This window comes from Cydia strobilella, chromosome 9, assembly GCF_947568885.1.
Source record: "Cydia strobilella chromosome 9, ilCydStro3.1, whole genome shotgun sequence".
Taxonomy (NCBI): Eukaryota; Metazoa; Arthropoda; class Insecta; order Lepidoptera; family Tortricidae; genus Cydia; species Cydia strobilella.
In genome coordinates, this window is record NC_086049.1 from 8532796 (window position 1) to 8551165 (window position 18370).

General features: G+C 36.9%; 2 protein-coding genes across 4 annotated transcripts in view; one reads left to right on the forward strand and one right to left on the reverse strand.

Moving 5' to 3' along the window:
- The window catches only part of LOC134744207 (meiosis regulator and mRNA stability factor 1), a 28046-nt gene extending 20684 nt beyond the window's left edge, over positions 1 to 7362 (reverse strand). Inside the window, exons 1-6 of the mRNA XM_063677927.1 lie at positions 6949 to 7362; positions 6247 to 6410; positions 5070 to 5213; positions 3002 to 3162; positions 2222 to 2339; positions 1714 to 1904 (exon numbers count right to left, since the gene is read on the reverse strand). Coding sequence (XP_063533997.1) covers positions 1714 to 1904; positions 2222 to 2339; positions 3002 to 3162; positions 5070 to 5213; positions 6247 to 6410; positions 6949 to 7078 — 908 coding nt within the window. The 5' untranslated portion in view covers positions 7079 to 7362. The remainder of the gene's footprint in view (positions 1 to 1713; positions 1905 to 2221; positions 2340 to 3001; positions 3163 to 5069; positions 5214 to 6246; positions 6411 to 6948) is intronic.
- LOC134744237 (26S proteasome non-ATPase regulatory subunit 12) overlaps positions 1 to 17285 on the forward strand; it is a 423568-nt gene extending 406283 nt beyond the window's left edge. Inside the window, exons 1-10 of one of the 3 annotated variants that reach the window (XM_063677981.1) lie at positions 7583 to 7695; positions 7813 to 7891; positions 8283 to 8399; positions 9057 to 9169; positions 11262 to 11490; positions 11809 to 11958; positions 12507 to 12730; positions 13599 to 13755; positions 14189 to 14352; positions 16234 to 17285. In XM_063677981.1, coding sequence (XP_063534051.1) covers positions 7832 to 7891; positions 8283 to 8399; positions 9057 to 9169; positions 11262 to 11490; positions 11809 to 11958; positions 12507 to 12730; positions 13599 to 13755; positions 14189 to 14352; positions 16234 to 16375 — 1356 coding nt within the window. In that variant the 5' untranslated portion in view covers positions 7583 to 7695; positions 7813 to 7831 and the 3' untranslated portion in view covers positions 16376 to 17285. Of the gene's footprint in view, positions 1 to 7582; positions 7730 to 7812; positions 7892 to 8282; positions 8400 to 9056; positions 9170 to 11261; positions 11491 to 11808; positions 11959 to 12506; positions 12731 to 13598; positions 13756 to 14188; positions 14353 to 16233 lie in introns of those variants that run through there. The other 2 variants (XM_063677980.1, XM_063677982.1) reach the window with 2 other exon arrangements.
- Positions 17286 to 18370: the final 1085 nt, after the last annotated feature.

Consider the following 18370-nt stretch of genomic DNA (forward strand, 5'->3'; position numbering starts at 1 on the left):
GTTATGCGCCGGAATGTTGGAAAACTACTAAACAGAGAATCCGCGGTGTTTGAGTTAGACCAAGATAAGTCTGCAACGATTTTGATAGCACACGCTGAGTGCCAGTGTTATTTTAAACGTCAAACGACTATGAAATTATAAAGCTTACTCCACACTCGTGCGCGAATTGCGGCGCGATGCCGCGACGCGAGTGTGGAGCGGGCGTCGTAGATCTGCGAAATCGACTCCACACTCGCGTTCGCGGCTTCGCGCCGCCATTCGCGCACGAGTGTGGAAGGGGCTTAACGTATAAATAACACTTGCACTGCATGCAAAATCGTTACAGACTTATCTTGGTCTAACTCTACCTCTAAAACTCTAAGTCTATTAAGAATACCTACCTGCTATTTGTGTACAGAAATAGAAATAGTTTATTTGGTGTTGAATACAAGCTTAACCTATAATACAAATATCTTATTCTAATACAGGACACCAAAATGGATGCCACTGAGCATGTGCCGATGACTATCGTCCTTAGCCATGGCGCTGATTTTCAGGGCAACCAATTTAAATTAAAAACACATTAATAATATAAAATAAAGCAAATCTTAATCCAACATGTGGCACAAGAGGTGACAGTTGAGTTAAACTATAATTGACAACAGTACATATTCCGTGCTTGAACAATTTTAAAGTAGAAGTATATATGTGTTTGAAAACATGAAGCAAGCTATATAGCTGAAAAATAACAACATGTAATAACAATATTTAGCGCAGCACGTCAGCTCATACGTTGGAGGTTAGAACAACAGAAATATTACTTTTAAAAGTTGCTATTGTCGATAATCATTATTACAAAATCGTCTTTTTAGGGTTCCGTACCCAAAGGGTAAAAACGGGACCCTATTACTAAGACTCTGCTGTCCGTCTGTCACCAGGCTGTATCTCATGAACCGTGATAGCTAGACAGTTGAAATTTTTACAGATGATGTATTTCTGTTGCCGCTATAACAACAAATACTAAAACACGGAACCCTCGGTGGGCGAGTCCGACTCGCACTTAGCCGGTTTTTTTTTGTTACATAAACCAGCAAACATTAAAATTACAAATTTTATTAATTATAATTATTGTAATTCGGGTCCAATCTTATTTCAGCAAGTAGATGCTACAGAAGTAAATAGATAATAAAAAAGCTAAAATCACAACAGCGTAACGGCTCGTTTTTTGGGTGTAATTAAGTAACCTTGTAAAGCAGTCAAGCGCATGGTATTGTCGTTAACCAGTAGATTTTTATGGTTAAAATGTCAGTCTACCAGAAATTCTTTCTTTTAAAATTAATACCAGTAAACCGAAATAAAATAATTAAAAGTAAATAAATTAAATAATTTAATTAATAAAATAAATAAGTGATTTAATTTATTATTAGAGTAGGTATTAATTACCAGTAACTTACGTATTGTGTTACATATTATCGCCAGTACATACCATATACATATAGTAGGTGTCCAGTAAATAATGGATTCTTAACCATGGCACAGATCATATAAACCATGGACAGGGCAACTTAGGCTGGTTCCGTCCTGTCCCGCAGCATGGCCGTGGACGTGCACAAAGAACAGCTAACAGGAGTACCTGGCAGCATGGTCGGGGGCGTGGGGAACCGCAGCACGGCCGTGGACGTGTCGACGCGCAGCCTGCGACCCTCGGTGTCTGAGCACAGATAACAGGAGTACCTGGCAGCATGGTCGGGCGTGGGGAACCGCAGCACGGCCGTGGACGTGTCGACGCGCAGCACGCGCCCGCCGCAGTTGTCGGCCAGCCGGCGCAGCCTGCGGGACACCCGGTCCGGCGGCTGTTCCAGCGGCAAGTTCCTCACTTCCACCTCACATATTGGGTCCTCCTCCTCTTCAGTTTGGCTTAGCGTCTATGAAATAATAATAACTGTATTGTCTAAACGTCAGTAATACATAATGTGAATGCAGCAAAAAAATGTGGAACCCAACGATTACAGAAAAGATCACCGCCTTAAGCAAACTGCAAGATTCGAACTTGCTACCTTTCGGAAGTCCGGTTTGATCGCTCTAACTAACTGAGGTAAGGAGGCTTGCCAGACCTGTGCGAATTTTTCCATATCTTCTTTTTGTTTACACACCTTTTGCTTTGTTTCGTTCGCATGCAGATATCTCTGCTCAGTACAAAATTAATACCAAATATTTTTTAAGCCCATACTAAAATACATACCTTTGGGTTTCTAGGCAAGTGAGCAGTTAGTTCGTTATAACAGTAATGCGACGAGGCGCAGGTTATAAGGGCGGACGATGTATTCTGCTTATGCACCAGTATTACTTCCATATTTTTCCTGTTACAAATGAGAGTACATTATTAATTATGCTTGCAATATTTTTAATCATGTATATGTTATTAGACATTAGACATAAATATAGAATGCATTAAATCAGTTTACTAATTAGAAATGAGTTTTAATTAGTAATGGATATGTAAAAAAAAGATTTATCATACTTTACTAATTACAATGTAGCAATCATGATTAAATAATCTCTCATTATTAACTCATTCAAATTAACTCTTCAAGACCGAAAATGTTTAGATGTTTTGTGCCCGATATTTTTAGGTAGATTGATTCATTTTAGGTCAACTATTTTTTTTTTGATTAAGACAAACCAAAACTTCTAAGAATTCTAACATTAAAAAAATTACAAGATTTTATTTTTAAAAGTAACAAGTAAAATGTTTGAAAAAGTGTAAACCGATAACGGTTTCTTTTTTAATCTTAATGTCTGTTAAAAATGTAGTCTACCTCTCCTAAGGGTGGTAGACTACATACCTGTCCAATTTCTTTGTCCAATGTGCATTGCGTCCCACTCTCTCATTGAGCAAAATGTGAGACGCAAATACACATTGGACCAAGAAATTGGACAGGTGACAGGTGTAATAACTAAGATACAAAACGGATTGATAAAGGCTTCATTTATTAAAGGATAGCAATGAAAAAATTCATACCTATGTCTAAAGTCACTTAAGTCAGCCGCAAAGTTAATGTCCCCTGAGATCAAGAGTAGCGAGGCGGGGGCGCTGTGCAGCTCCCCAAACCTGCGCATACACTGCCGCAGCTTCTCATCGGCTGCGTTCTTTTGCGTGCCGCACACGTGGATCAAGCTTACCTGTTACAAAAACGGTTTACCCTCGTTTTGCAGAAAATTGTTTCATAGAATGTAATGTTTCGCAGAATTTTCATTTCATAGAGAACATATTTTTTCACAAAGGGTCGCAGTTCCAACCTAACCCAACCTACTTTTCTGTTAGACCTAATGGGTTCTACACCATCATGACCTTTTAGCTGTACCTAAAAAGTTATCGGTTATTAAAAAAAAGTTTCTATGAAATAAAAATTCTGCGAAACATTACATTCTATGAAACAACTGTCGATGAAAGAAGAGGTCACCTACAAAAACATAAATTTTTAGCAGAGTTACAGGCAGTCTGTGAGAAAATAGTAAAAGAAAGTATCATCTTTTGAAAGATTTTGTATTCAAATATTACTTCTACAGCTTAATTCTGCACAATACAGCAATTTTAATTTAATAAACAATATTTTTACGAGCATTACGTGTCACATGAACGTCATTCGAGTATGTAGATTACAAAACAACTGATTACAGTTTGTAGCTATTAAAGAAACTTTGTGTTATGCAAATAATCTAGCTAATAGTGCTCCAGTTGTAATACTATCTGACTCAAGGAGTGCACTTCAACACCTTAATTTTTTTTTTTTATTTATTATATCGCGTATATTGATCCGTCGGGATGTATTATAAATTCAATATACGCGATTAGACATCGGCGGCTCGTGGCATTTAGGTAGCATTTGACGTTTCTGACAGACTAGTGATGTAACTGTGTTTTTACAAGTAAGTTCGAGTAAGTTACAAGTCGAACAAAGGAAACCAATTAGAAATATTATTAATATATGACATTCGTGATATACAATTAATATTTGTTCTAAATTATTACAAGTTATTCTACGGTTGTCAAAATACAGTGGATTCCTTCCCACGTAGGGTTAGTAGGAAACGAGGCAGTAGATAAGCTTGCTAAAACCGCTGTAATGGATGACTCTGTACTAGATTCTATACCAATTCAAGTGAAGTAATTCCCAGAATAAAATAAAAGATGTTTACAAAAATGGGAATACCATTTTGGAGAACAATCTTTATCAGGGGGTATAGGAATCTGGTACAAAACAATCCAAGCTAGACCCTTGTGGATACCCTGGTTTGATACTGTCAACCTCGCTAGAAAAGTGTTAGTCTCAGCTCTCCGAGTTGTCCAGACACATCTCTACAAACAAGTTTCTGTGTATGATGGGTGTTAAACCCACCACTGTGTGTAGACTGTCAGAAGTCTGATGCCTTTCTCACGTGTTGTTGGACTGCGTCAATTGGGACTTGAGAAAAAGAATTTTTGGTAGTTTTGGCTTCATGCACAATGGACAGATCAATTGTTGGTTGGCAGAGCCTTTATCAGACGAAGCAATCAGTGTATACCACTTTATTGATCTCTCCCTTGAGTAGGGAACTATAAAAGCACCCACGAGGCTGACATGTTCACCTAGATAGTGTCCAAAGCCTCAATAAAAATCGAAAATCGAATAATTTAATACTGGGTTTCCGAGAAGGGGCTGGGGTGGTTAGTGTAGAACTACTAACGCAAAATAGGCACAATGGCTGTTGATTTGTGGAAAATGTCCAGGAAACTACTGACAATAATAATTTAATCTCTCTCAATACCTTGATACTGGCGAAATAGTCCCACTGGGCTGAAGCCATAATTTTAAAAGAAGAAGAATTTAATCTCATATTATGTTTTTAGGGGAAGAAATATACACCCATATTTATGACCAACAGAAAAACACTGAGACTGAATACAATCTTTATCTTTATCTAGTGTGAACTTGTTAACTGAGTGAACTGACAGATTTTTGTTACTTACAAATGTTTGATATTGAATTACAAGTCTTCAGTTATAGAGATAACAATTTAATTAGATTCAAGATAATAAAGCTACTTACTTGAGCATCATTAAGTTCCTGGAGCCTCAGTGGTAATTCTTTCCTCACATCACAGACCACCACAAAGTCTGCCTCTCGCCGCCCCGTCAGAAATTTGGCACGGATAGCTGCTACTACATCAATTGCTGAGCAGCCACGGGGCACCTAAAATTAACATTGATATATGTTCTCAGTTTTAAGTGCCACCATATTTTAAATACTTAAAATAAATATTTGGGGGCATCTTACACATATCAACCTAGCCCCAAACCAAGCAAAGCTTGTACTTTAGGTACTAGACAACGTAAAACATACTTATATAGATAAATACATACATATACCACATAGAAAAAAAACATTACTCAGGAACACACAAATAAATGCCTTTACTGGGATTCAAACCCCAGACCAATGGCTTCATAGGCAGGGTCGCTCTCCACTAGGCCAGACCGGTCTACCTCATTTTCGTCCTCATCCTCATTATAGTCATTATGTAAACATAAAAGAGTCAAAATATCTTGTGATTATTGGACCGATATCCTTTGATTCTATGAAAAAAGGTCATACAATTTTTTGAGTAGTATCAGAAGCAAATTCCTATAAAAATGTATAAGTAGATAAGATAATTATTTTGCATAAACATTTATTGCTCTGTACACATTTACCATTAATAATATAAGTGCATTCAATGCTTTATACCGTTATTTTAACACATATTTACTGTTGTTTCTATATTTACAAATATGTAATTAATTTATCTGAATTTTATATAGGTAATGAATTGAAAGTGTATAATCTTAAACCTCTTATTATGATAAGTTGTGAGGTTATCTGTATTTATAAGCATCACTTTGTAATAAAACATGTGGTGTTTTCTATAAAAAGGGACCTTATTATCGATGGCGCTTACGCCATTATAAACGATGCTCCGATATAAATACAATGCCGCGTGATGCTGTGCGGCGTAAGCGCCATCGACAATAAGGTCCCTTTTCATAGAAAATGCCCCATATGTTTCCATTTTATGTGGATCTTTGTTTACCATCAAAAGTTTGAACAGTGCTATCAATTATAAATAATATTTACTTACAACAAAGTTTATCTGCTCAAGTACTACCTATATGTAAGTAACATCATGAATACGAAAGAAGTTTTTAGCTTTATGGCCAAAAAATTTAAAAATATCCAAGATACCAACCTGACAGTTCTCTATGTCCCAAAATATTCCTAAGGGTACAGTAACATTAGACCTCTGCTTATAATGTCGAAACCTTGATTTGACTCGGGTCCGTTCCGGGTTAAACACTCCCTCATCCCTCACACAACTTTCAATTTCTTCAGAAGATTCCTCATCTGACACATCTACAAGTAAATAAATTTATGAATTAAACACATGGCAGAAAACAGCGATGGCCATGTGCTGATTAAATGAATTCTTATAAAATGGCATTTAATTGATATCTCAGTAAAATACGGTATTTCAATAAACAAGTTAATATTAACTCAGTACACTTAATTTAAGAAGTAGTAAAGGAAGAAATACCAAACAAAATTGGGAGAAAGTAGGCCATATCTAACAGATCAGTGTCACAAGTACAATAACTAAGTAACACACACAAAGTTCCACATGAGTAACATGATATCTTTATTGTATGACTTAGTGAACAGGATATTCAGTTACGTAGAGCTTATTAATTGAACTCGTGTTCAAACCATTCTAAGCCACAATCAACAAACCCAGATCAAAATTACTAATATGGACATGTCATGACTTGTGCCATAAATATAAAATAATTGTTTTTAATCTTCATAGTAGTTAGTGTAATAATTAAGCCTGTAGCCCCCCCGTAACTTGTCGACTGTTACCTAACAAAAAATACCATTGTCAAATAGAACGCACCTGTTATCCACAAACGGGGAGGTAATGGTATTTTCATGACTGGACTAGATGTAACATTGTTGGCCAGACCTTGAGCAGAATGACTTCTTGTGCCCCTGTCACAACTCTCAAGATCTCTTAGAAAATCCATAATGCGTAATTAACTGGTTCTACGTGACGAATACAAAACTTATCTCTCACTCAGCATATGCTAAACAATGCAAAATTAGGCTACCAATGTAGTAAGTACACAAACAATCACAAACATGTCACACTTTGAACGTACAAACACATTACTCTCTACACTAAATACTTAAATCACAAGATTTGTGTCTTAACATTAAAACAAATATATACAAAACGTAAAAATAATATCGACATTATCTCTACGCCATATCCATAGCTGAATGGTGAAATGAAATTACAATCCATTTGTCATAAACAAACAACGAGCAGTAGAGTAAATGAATGAATGAAATATGTTCAATTCAAGTTCGACAACATTATCATATTTTTAACTGCCTTCACACTATAAATGCTATAAAGTACTATATTGGTTAGATCGTGTGTTAACGTTTTAATATTTTAGAACCTTTCAAATCTACGTGGTTTTGGAGCATACAGCTTTTTTTTGTGGCAACACAGCGATTTGTTAACGTCAAACTACGTGAATTGTCAAGTCAAGAAGAGGATTGCAAGTCACTTTTTTGTTTCTTGGTTTATTATTCTCACTATCATAGTCAATTTAACTTAAAATAATACAAAAGGGTGTGTATTTGAATAATACTTCTGTTATAGTTGGGTAAATTATACATAACACATATATAGTACTGTTTTATCGCCGTATTTGTTACCGTTTGATGTACCGTAACTTTTGCTTTTCAGTTTCTATTTTCCTGAAAAAATGTCGACGAACGATGATCTTACTAGTCTTGATGCCGGAGGCAAAATAGTAAAAATGGAGGTAAGGACGCATCTAAGGTTCCTTCATAATACATCATTATTTTTGTCTAAAATATAGGTTATGAAGATGGCGCTATAAACAGCGCTACTTTGGTTTAATAAATTGCCGTCGACTGGGTTGGCCTAAAGCAAAGGGGGTGCAAAAAAAAGACTTAGAATTTTTTTAGTAGGTACAATAACGTCTGTTCTGGCGCTCTGTTTGATCGCGATCATCGCGGTCAACCTAACACTCCTCGCTTCGCTCGTCGTCGCACCTATCTTGTCTCTGTTACTTAAATTTACTGTTCCAAATGATTGATTTTAATTTGTCAAGTAGTAGTTTCAAATTGCGGGTCAAATATCTCGGCCATAATTTTTTAATGTTTATATTATAGTACGTTTTACAATTTTAGGTGGACTATAGCACCACCTGTGATGAAAAGATCCCCTTGTGGAAATCATGGGCCTCCAAAGGCAAGGTTCAAGAAGCCATCGACCAGCTGCTGGCGCTGGAGAAGCAGACACGAACGGTAAGTAAAGAAAACTTGTTTGTAATGAAACTATTCCTTTGAGAAAAACAAAAAACGTCACCCTTCCTTTTTCATCAGCTCGTAATAGATTAGCGTCCAAGAAAATAAACCGTCTTCTGGTTTCTTGGATGCTAATCTACTAATTCAGGGGTTTCCAAATTATGAAACCACCTAAAAATCAGTTCATGTGATTTGGGGCATATATGAATTCTATAGAATGTATTCGCTACACTTAAGAGCCCGGTAACGATTTTAGCGGAAAAATGTATAATTGATAGATTTAGTCGGTGAAATTGTACACCTTTTTTACATAATTGAAATAACAAGTACTGGTTTCTATTAGCACGTCTTCTCATCTTGCCTTTTTCATTTCGTCTTACTTTCATTTACATTACTTCAAAAATGTAGTCTATTAAAGTTTGAGTACAGGATATGTGTAATACCAAAATTACCATTTTTATCAGTCCAAACTTTACGAAATTTACATAAACGACATCAGTGCTTTGAAAAAATCATTACTAATTTTGTGAGTCAGTAATGTAGTAATAGTCACAATTTCACCAACTAAATCTATCAATTTTACATTTTTGCTACTAAAATCGTTACCGGGCTCTTAACATATTCCATGTTATTAATAAAAAATATATTTCATTTCAGGGTGCTGACATGGCTTCTACTGCCAGGATTTTAGTTGCAATAGTGCAAATTTGTTTTGAGGCTAAGAACTGGACTGCACTGAATGATCAGATTGTGCTTTTGTCTAAGAGAAGGTAATATTCCATAATATCCTAAGCAAGTTTATTGTATCTTTTGTTATAGAGTTAGAATAAACTATATAATATAAGTAGTGTGCAATAAAGGGTCAAATAGGTAGCAAGGTAAAAAAATCTAAACAAAACTTCAAGACAAACATTTTTTAGTAACAAAAGGTAAACAGACTTTTTTAAACAGGCCAAACTGACAATCAATATAATATCATTATCATATTGAATGAACCATCCAAGGATGTAGAAATGCATATGATTATAATAACAACATCAGTTATGAATACTATACTGGCTCTCACACCAAATGTGGTTGTCCCTTTAACCCGTGGAGCACCCTACTGTCTTCTTCCTTCTTCTTATTCCTTGTCGTAACCTCATGACGTGATGAGTGTGGACACTCTTCACCAGTGCTCTCCAGGCCGCTCCCTACCCTACTGTCACACGTGTGTAAGTAGTTAGTATAGGAGTTCTGGAGTGTAGAAACTGGGGCGCTCTAGGGGTTAATGTGTTAACACTAGTGTCTTACCGGAACAGTGGAAAACGGCAAATGTGACCCCGATTTTTAAGAAAGGTAGCAAATTCCGTCCCGTCAAACCGTCAAATTATAGACCAATAAGCCTTGCCAGTGTAGTCTGCAAGGTCATGGAAAAATTAATAGTGAAACACATCAGAAGCTTCCTTACCCAGCACACTATTATAGGTGACCAACAACATGGCTTTCGTCCGCACCGCTCGACTGTCTCCAATTTGCTATCCTGCCTTTCCTCATGGACAAATAGCTTTAATGTAAGAGAGCCTACCGATGTAATCTACTTAGATTATGAAAAAGCTTTCGACAAGGTTCCCATAACAAGGCTTATTTTCAAACTGGAACACCTGGGCATTAGAGGAAAGCTATTAAAATGGATCGAGGCGTTTTTGCGTCATAGAACACTCAAAGTGAGAGTGGGTGAATCAATGTCAATGCAACGAGACATACACAGCGGAGTTCCACAGGGGTGAGTTCTAGGCCCTGTTCTGTACATAATATATACTTTTGACTTGCCTCACTGCTTAAACTGCAATATCAGTACCTTTGCAGATGACACTAAATTATTTGCCAACCCATTGCTTGACTATGACTTGCTACAAGACAACCTGAACAAAGTATGGAACTGGTCTAAAGAATGGCTCATAAATCTGAATTCTACAAAATGTACTGTTCTGCACATAGGTAAAAACAACCCTCATTACACATATAATATGGACAACACTCCCTTAAAAGCTGTCAAGGTACAAATCGATCTGGGTGTCAAAATCACTGAGGACTTGAAATGGGAAGAACATATAACTGCAATCGTTAAGAAAGCAAAGAGCCTTATCTACCTCATAAGAAAAGCTTATGGGAATCTGACGCCGGATATGATGCTCAAAATTCACAAAACCTATGTTAGGCCTATATTGGAGTACGCATTTCAAGTATGGAGCCCTTATTTTATCAAGGATATTGAGATGTTGGAGAAAGTTCAACGTAGTTTCACCAAGATACCGAAGAAACTCAAAAACATGTCCTATGAAGAAAGACTACAATTCTTAAAGCTCACAACCTTGAAGGAGCGCAGAGAACGCGGAGATCTGATTGAGACATACAAAATACTAACCCAACACTACGACCTTAAAGATTTCCATAAGATGCTAGAACGCAATAGTAACAACCGTCTGAGAGGTCATCAGTATAAGCTGGTGTCTCACAGGTCCTACAATAATCCTCATAGACACTTCTTTAGCAACAGAGTGGTCAACGCTTGGAACAAACTCCCAGAGGATGTAGTAGCGGCCCAAAGTGTCAATGAGTTTAAGAATAAATTAGATAAGCACAAAGCAAATTCTACTCAACACTGAGAACTCGGTTTATGACTCTGGATACAGGCATTATCAGTTGTTTAAACTGCCTGCCTGCATTACAAATAATAATAAAAATAATAATAATAATGTTCTTATATCTACTGTCACATGTGTGTAAGTAGTTAGTATAGGAGTTCTGGAGTGTAGAAACTGGGGCGCTCTAGGGGTTAATGTTCTTATATTGGTCTTGACTGTATAAAACTATTTTTAGATCTCAACTTAAACAGGCGGTTGTCAAAATGGTCCAAGAATGCTACACTTATGTTGACAAAACGCCAGACAAGGAGACTAAAGTCAAACTCATAGAGACTCTGCGATCCATCACCGAGGGCAAGATCTATGTGGAAGTGGAGAGGGCCAGGCTCACACACATCTTGGCTAAGATCCGGGAAGAGGAGGGCAATGTGGCAGAGGCAGCCAAAATTATTCAGGAACTTCAGGTACAATGTATTATCTATTAGTACAATACAAATATGGTACTCGTTATTAGGCGTTTGTTGGTAGTCTGATTAAACAATTTTATTTTATTTTATTACACAATTTTGTCTAAAAACAGGAAAACTTAATTAACTTAACTGGAAAGGTACATTGAGATTTCCACTGTATATTTTTTCCTTCTCAACTGGACAGTTTTCTTGTTATAATTTAATAGAGTTTTTTAATTCCAAGAATGTATTAAAGTAAACTTGAATTGTGTTAAATTGAGTTTATTTTAACAATGATAATGTGTAGAAAGTATTATAAAATCCTTATTCTAGGTGGAAACCTATGGCTCCATGGACAAGCGTGAGAAAGTGGAACTTATATTGGAACAGATGAGGCTGTGCCTTGCTATCAAGGATTACGTCCGGACACAAATTATCTCAAAGAAGATCAATACAAAATTCTTTGAGGAAGAAAATACTCAGGTAACTGTGCACCATTTAAGCTTAGTAATGTAGAAAAAGAAGTAATATCTTATAAATAAAAAAGTAATAATATTTATTAACTTTACACAGTGTCTCAGTCAGTATTATTTAATTCCACAACATACAACAATATACAGACTAGACATAATGTAAACTAATTAAATTAAATTATAATATTACAAAATTACATTTATTTAAACCAGGCTGTTTATATCTCAGCATCATCATTTATTTTACTCTTGTCAAAATTTATATTGTATGATATTATATTCTATGAATCCCCAACCCACTCAACAACCCATGGTCCATTTAAACTCACTTAGGGCCGCTTGCACCATTCACTAACCCAGGGTTAACCGATTAAACCTGTAGTTACCATGTGTCCAATTTGACACTCGGTTAACTCCGGGTTAGTGGGATGGTGCAAGTGGCGCTTAGTGTTGTTTTGAAAACAGAAGAGTTACTAAGAGTTTAACGTGTGTTTGTGTTATAGAGTATTTTTTTATTATTTAGGGACTTTTATAAATGTTTCCATTAAACATTGCCAGGAGTTAAAGGAGAAATTCTACCGCCTGATGATCGCCGTAGATCAGCACAACGGAGCCTATTTATCCGTGTGCCGGCATTTCCGAGCGCTGGGCGCTGCGGGCGGCGCGGACTCGCTCATAGGCAGTGTGGTGTTTCTCGTACTAGCACCGTATAACAACGAGCAAGCTGATCTCACGCATCGTGTCAACGAGGACAAGGATCTTGACAAACTGCCTGATTACAAGTACGTACTAAACATACATCGCCTCAATAAAAAGATAATTATTGCCTGTCCTTTGATAAATATCCTTGTGTCTTGACTGTTCTTCGTAAACTTTTCACAATGTTTTTGTTTAGTCATCTGCAGAGAAAATTATCCCAATTCATAGAAGTTTGTATGCAAATGTTCGACGATCGATCTGGCCTAGTGGGTAGTGATCCTGCCTGTGAAGCTGATGGTCCTGGGTTTGAACCCCTTTAAGGGCATTTATTTGTGTGATGAGCACAGATATTTGTTTCTGAGTCATGGGTGTTTTCAATGTATTTAAGTATTTATATATTATATATAGTACCGGCCAATAATATATCACTTCCATGTTTTTACGGTATAACTTTTTTTTTATTTTTGTGAGTGACTTCCACCTCACTGTTTTAGGTAGCCTAGTAGTATTCCTTTGTACGGGCGATGAGAAAAATTGTTCTCATGTAATGGTTTTTTCATAGAGATTTTTTTTCAATATATTGTTAACATCATTTTTATACTAGAGGTTTTTTATTAATATGCAATGAAACTACTGTAATTCACAGTATTTCATTGCAATATTCATCATATATTTGTATAAAATGACTAGGAAAATATGCAATCTACAAACTAACATATATTGTTTTTTTCTCTATACAAGCTCATACAAAAACACTCAATATTATTGGCCGGTACTGTATATCGTTGTCGTAACACAAGCCTCCTTGGGCTTACCGTGGGACTTAGTCAATCTGTGTAAGAATGTCCTATAATATTTATTTTATTTATTTATTTAAATGTGCTAAGCTAATAGTATTGCTAACTGTACAATCTGTACATAGCTTAACTAGTAAGTTCTCTGTTATTTTAGGCAACTACTGGGGCTGTTCATAAACCCCGAGATCATAAAGTGGAACAGCATCTGCCAGCACTATGAGAAGGCGCTGCGAGCGACGCCCTACTTCGACTCGACCGACGAGAAGGGACAGGAGCGATGGAACGACCTCAAGAACAGGGTGGTAGAACATGTAAGTTAGTTCAGTTCAGTCAGGTTTTTGTTTATTATTCGGCCCCATAAGCATCGCTACAGTTATTGACATGTTTTAGACTTGAGGCAGTGATATATAGAGTGTCAACATCCTACTGATCAGCTTCTACTATAAGACCAAACCCTGCAAGCCGCAAATAATAGCAGTTTCCTACAGTTCGGCAGTTAAAGGTCCGATTTACGAGATCCGGTTACTTTTACAAAGTTTAAAGCTTTGCTGGAAACACTATAAATGATTTTGGTGGGATACTTTGTAGAGTTCTCAATATTCTTTGGGCATTTACCACCAATAATGATAATGTTCTATAGATCATCATAAAGAGAAAATTATTCTGTGTCTTCAGTACTCATGCAGAAGCGATTAACTTCTGTGAAATGGAACTTAGCTTGAGAATAATGTATTGTTTTTCCAGAACATTCGCATCATGTCGATGTACTATACGCGCATCTCCACGAAACGCATGAGCGAGCTGCTAGGCCTCACTGAGACCGAGACGGAGGAAGCGCTCAGCCAACTTGTTGTCAGTGCCGTTGTGAAGGCCAAGATCGACCGTCCTGCTGGCGTCGTGCATTTCAGGTAACTGTCATAAGTCATAATCTACCTAAGGCTTCAGTTGCGGGGTCGCCATAAAACAAAAGTGAATCAGCGCCAATGAGAGGAGGATGGAAGAAGCGCTCAACCAACTCGTGTTCGGCGCCGTCGAGGAGGCCAACATCGACCGTCCCGCCGGCGTCTTGCACTAGGTAACTGTTATACACATTACATTTGACTTCAGTGGCTAAGTCGCCATGTGAAGGGGCGTTATATGACGCAACTATACACAAGGTTAATTCTTTCCCGAAATGCTTACGCGAAACGTAAGGGCTAGACAGCGTCACCGGGAGCAAGACGGAAGAAGCGCTCAGCCAACTTGTCAGCGCCGTCGTAAATGCCAAGAACCGTCCCGCCGGCGTCGTGCATTTTAGGTAACTGTCTTAATCAACATAAGACTAGTGGTAAGTTCACCATGAAACGTGAAAACGAGACAGCGTTACCAAGAACAAGATGGAAGAAGCGCTCAGTCAACTATGACCAATATGACCTCGGTCTCTTTAAAGCAAGAGTAAATAGGCTATTACTGAACCGGTGAGCTCCATCTTAGGCCCTGTCTTCACTTTCCATTAGGTGTGTCTAGGGCTAATTGCTGATCAGTTTATAAAAAATAAACCGGCCAAGTGCGAGTCGGACTCGCGTTTCAAGGGTTCCGTTCATTACATAATTTTTAACAATGTATTATTTTATGTAAAATGTGTGAAATGTCTTTAAAAAACCCGTAGGGGTCGGATCAATAACTAAGTAATTAAATCCGACTCACGCTTGACTGCACATTTTTAATAGGTTTTCCTGTCATCTACAAGTAATGAACTATTTTATATATTTTTTTCAAAATTTTAGACCCAGTAGTTTCGGAGATAAAAGGGGGGGGGGAGGTCATTTTTTACCTATTTTCTTGAATAACTTCTAAAATGTTTATCCTAAAATTATAAAAAAATATATATTTGAAATTCTCATAAGGAGCTCTTTCATTTCATATGTAACACGATATAGTTTGAAAAACTTTTTTTTAGGGTTCCGTACCTCAAAAGGAAAAAACGCAACCCTTATAGGATCACTCGTGCGTCTGTCTGTCTGTCTTTGAAAAAAATACACAAAATAGATCTTTACCTATAGATCACCGGAAAACCTATTAGAAATGTGCAGTCAAGCGTGAGTCGGACTTAATTACTTAGTTTTTGATCCGACCCCTACGGGTTTTTTATAGACATTTCACATAAAAAATACATTGTTTAATTTGTGTAATGTACGGAACCCTTAGAACGCGAGTCCGACTCGCACTTGGCCGGTTTTTTTTTAATTTTCTCATTTACCCCCCTAAAGTGATGGGGGTCACTTTAGAATTCATTTGTTTACGTTACAAGTCCGTCTTTGGGTCACAAACTTACATATGTGTACCAAATTTCAACTTAATTGGTCTAGTAGTTTCGGAGAAAATAGACTGTGACTGACGGACAGACAGACAGACAGACGCACGAGTGATCCTATAAGGGTTCCGTTTTTTCCTTTTGAGGTACGGAACCCTTACTTAATTGGTCTTTTAGTTTCGGAGAAAATAGGCTGTGACAGACGGACAGACAGACAGACGCACGAGTGATCCTATAAGGGTTCCGTTTTTTCCTTATGAGGTACGGAACCCTAAAAACTAGTTATCATCGCCGTCGTGAAGGCCAAGATTGACCGTCTGGCCGGGGCAGAATTTGGCCACTAAAGCCGCCACTGTTTGATGCCGACTATACTCATTGCTCAAAATTCAAAGGCGTCAGAGAAAATACTCCCTTATTAGTTATTTTTAGAGGTATTATTCGAATTATGTTGAACGTGTTGTTACGTTCGGGTATTTCAAGACTAACCTTGTTCCAGCTTGAACATGAACGCATCAGACCGGCTCAACGAGTGGTCGAACAACCTCAACACGCTCATGCAGCTCGTCAACAAGACCACGCATCTCATCAACAAGGAGGAATGCGTGCACAAACACTTGCTCGCCACGGTTGCCGAGTAACTTACGCGTACCTTATGTCAAATTAACAATAATTTTCTCTTCCATAAACTATCAGTTGGATAATTCAAATACCGAGGCAGTTTCTCGCGTCGATCAGCGAGAAGCAAGTAGTTTTGACGGTGTTTTTTTTTTCTTTGTGGGCTAGTTTACTTCGAGAAAGGATGGTATGTGCATCTCCTCCATTCAACGAGACTTACATATACAAGTACGTTGTTGAACGAAATAATTCTATCACTAATCGCCCGGATAGCTGCAAAAGTTATTCTACCTTTTGGATGAAAACAGATGGATAAAAAAATACAGAATGGTTGCATGAAAAAACGAACGCGGGCGTAATAAAACTTTATCCGATTTTATTTCCGAATTCCAAAATAATGCTTGTCCTTTGCTAGGATCGCCCCCAAAAATAACTTGTTGCATATAACCTAACCTAACTCTTATTATTGTGCAACGTTAAAGACTAATTTCGTAAATGAATCGCCTAAGGGTATTCCATCTGTCCAATTTATTTGTCCCATGTGCATTGCGTCTCATTCTCTCAATAATCAAAATGTGAGACGCAAATACACATTGGACCAAGATATTGGATAGATGGAATACCATCCTAAGCTAAACTCTAGAAGGAGAATTATTGTTCGGGTGAAATATTTTATTCATCAGTATCGGTATACATTATTGAAAATAAATATATGCACCGTTGCATTTGTTCCATAGAAATAAATTGGCTTTTAATATAGAATATGACCTAGATTATTCAATGTATTGTCTTTGAAATTTTATTTGAATTTTAATAATTTTAATTTCTGGTCAATAGTGAGTTCCAATACGTGTCTGTCTGGTAATGAAACTTTATCCTTACTTACCTTATTTCTGTAAGTCTAGTTAATAAATACGAATTGATATAAAATAAGCGCATTTTGATTAATTTGTTCCTTCTTAATCACATCCATTACATAAAGACAAGACCAAGATAAGTCTGCAACGATTTTGATAGCACACGCAGTGCAAGTGTCATTTTAACGTCATAATTTCATAGAAGTTAGGTATAGAACTCTACGGTAGTATCCATTAGTATCCAGTATTAGAAAGGATGACTGTGTAAAGATAGCTATTTAATGTAATTATTACTACTATTCCCTGTGTAAAACCATACTAAATACTACATTGTTAACTGTGGACCTTACAGCGTTTTCACATCGTCTGATTCGATATCGGATAGAACTAAAATGTATAACATATGTGTTTTCTGTACATATTTAGGAAATCTGCATGGCAAAAAAAATGTTAACGAAAAAAGGCGGACTTCGTGCTGTTTTTTTCATAAATGCCACCCGGCATCCGATATCGGATCGACACTTCCGATAATTTCAGCCATATCGGACTCTAGTCCTTATAAATAAATTACATAACTCATCGTCTATATCCTATTTTGTTAAAAAGTAAGATAAATAAATGCAATCAGTTGCGATTAAAAAAAAAACCGGCCAAGTGCGAGTCGGACTCGCGTTCCAAGGGTTCCCTTCATTACACAATTTAGACAATGTATTTTTTATGTGAAACGTGAGGGAAATGTCTTTAAAAAACCCGTAGGGGTCGGATCAAAAACTAAATAATGAAGGCCGACTCACGCTTGACTGCAATTTCTAATAGGTTTTCCTGTAATCTATAGGTAAAGATCTATTTTGTGTATTTTTTTCAAAATTTGGACCCAGTAGTTTCGGAGATAAAGGGGGGGGGGGGATGGTAATTTTTTGCCTATTATCTTGAATAACTTCTAAATTGTTTATCCTAAAATTATAAAAAAATATATATTTGAGATTCTCACAATGAGCTCTTTCATTTGATATGTAACACGATATGGTTTGAAAAACTTTATTTTTTAATTTTCTCATTTACACCCCAAAAGTGGCCCCCATTTTTAAAATTTATTTTTTATGTTACATGTCCGTCTTTGGGTCACAAACTTACATATGTATACCAAATTTCAACTTAATT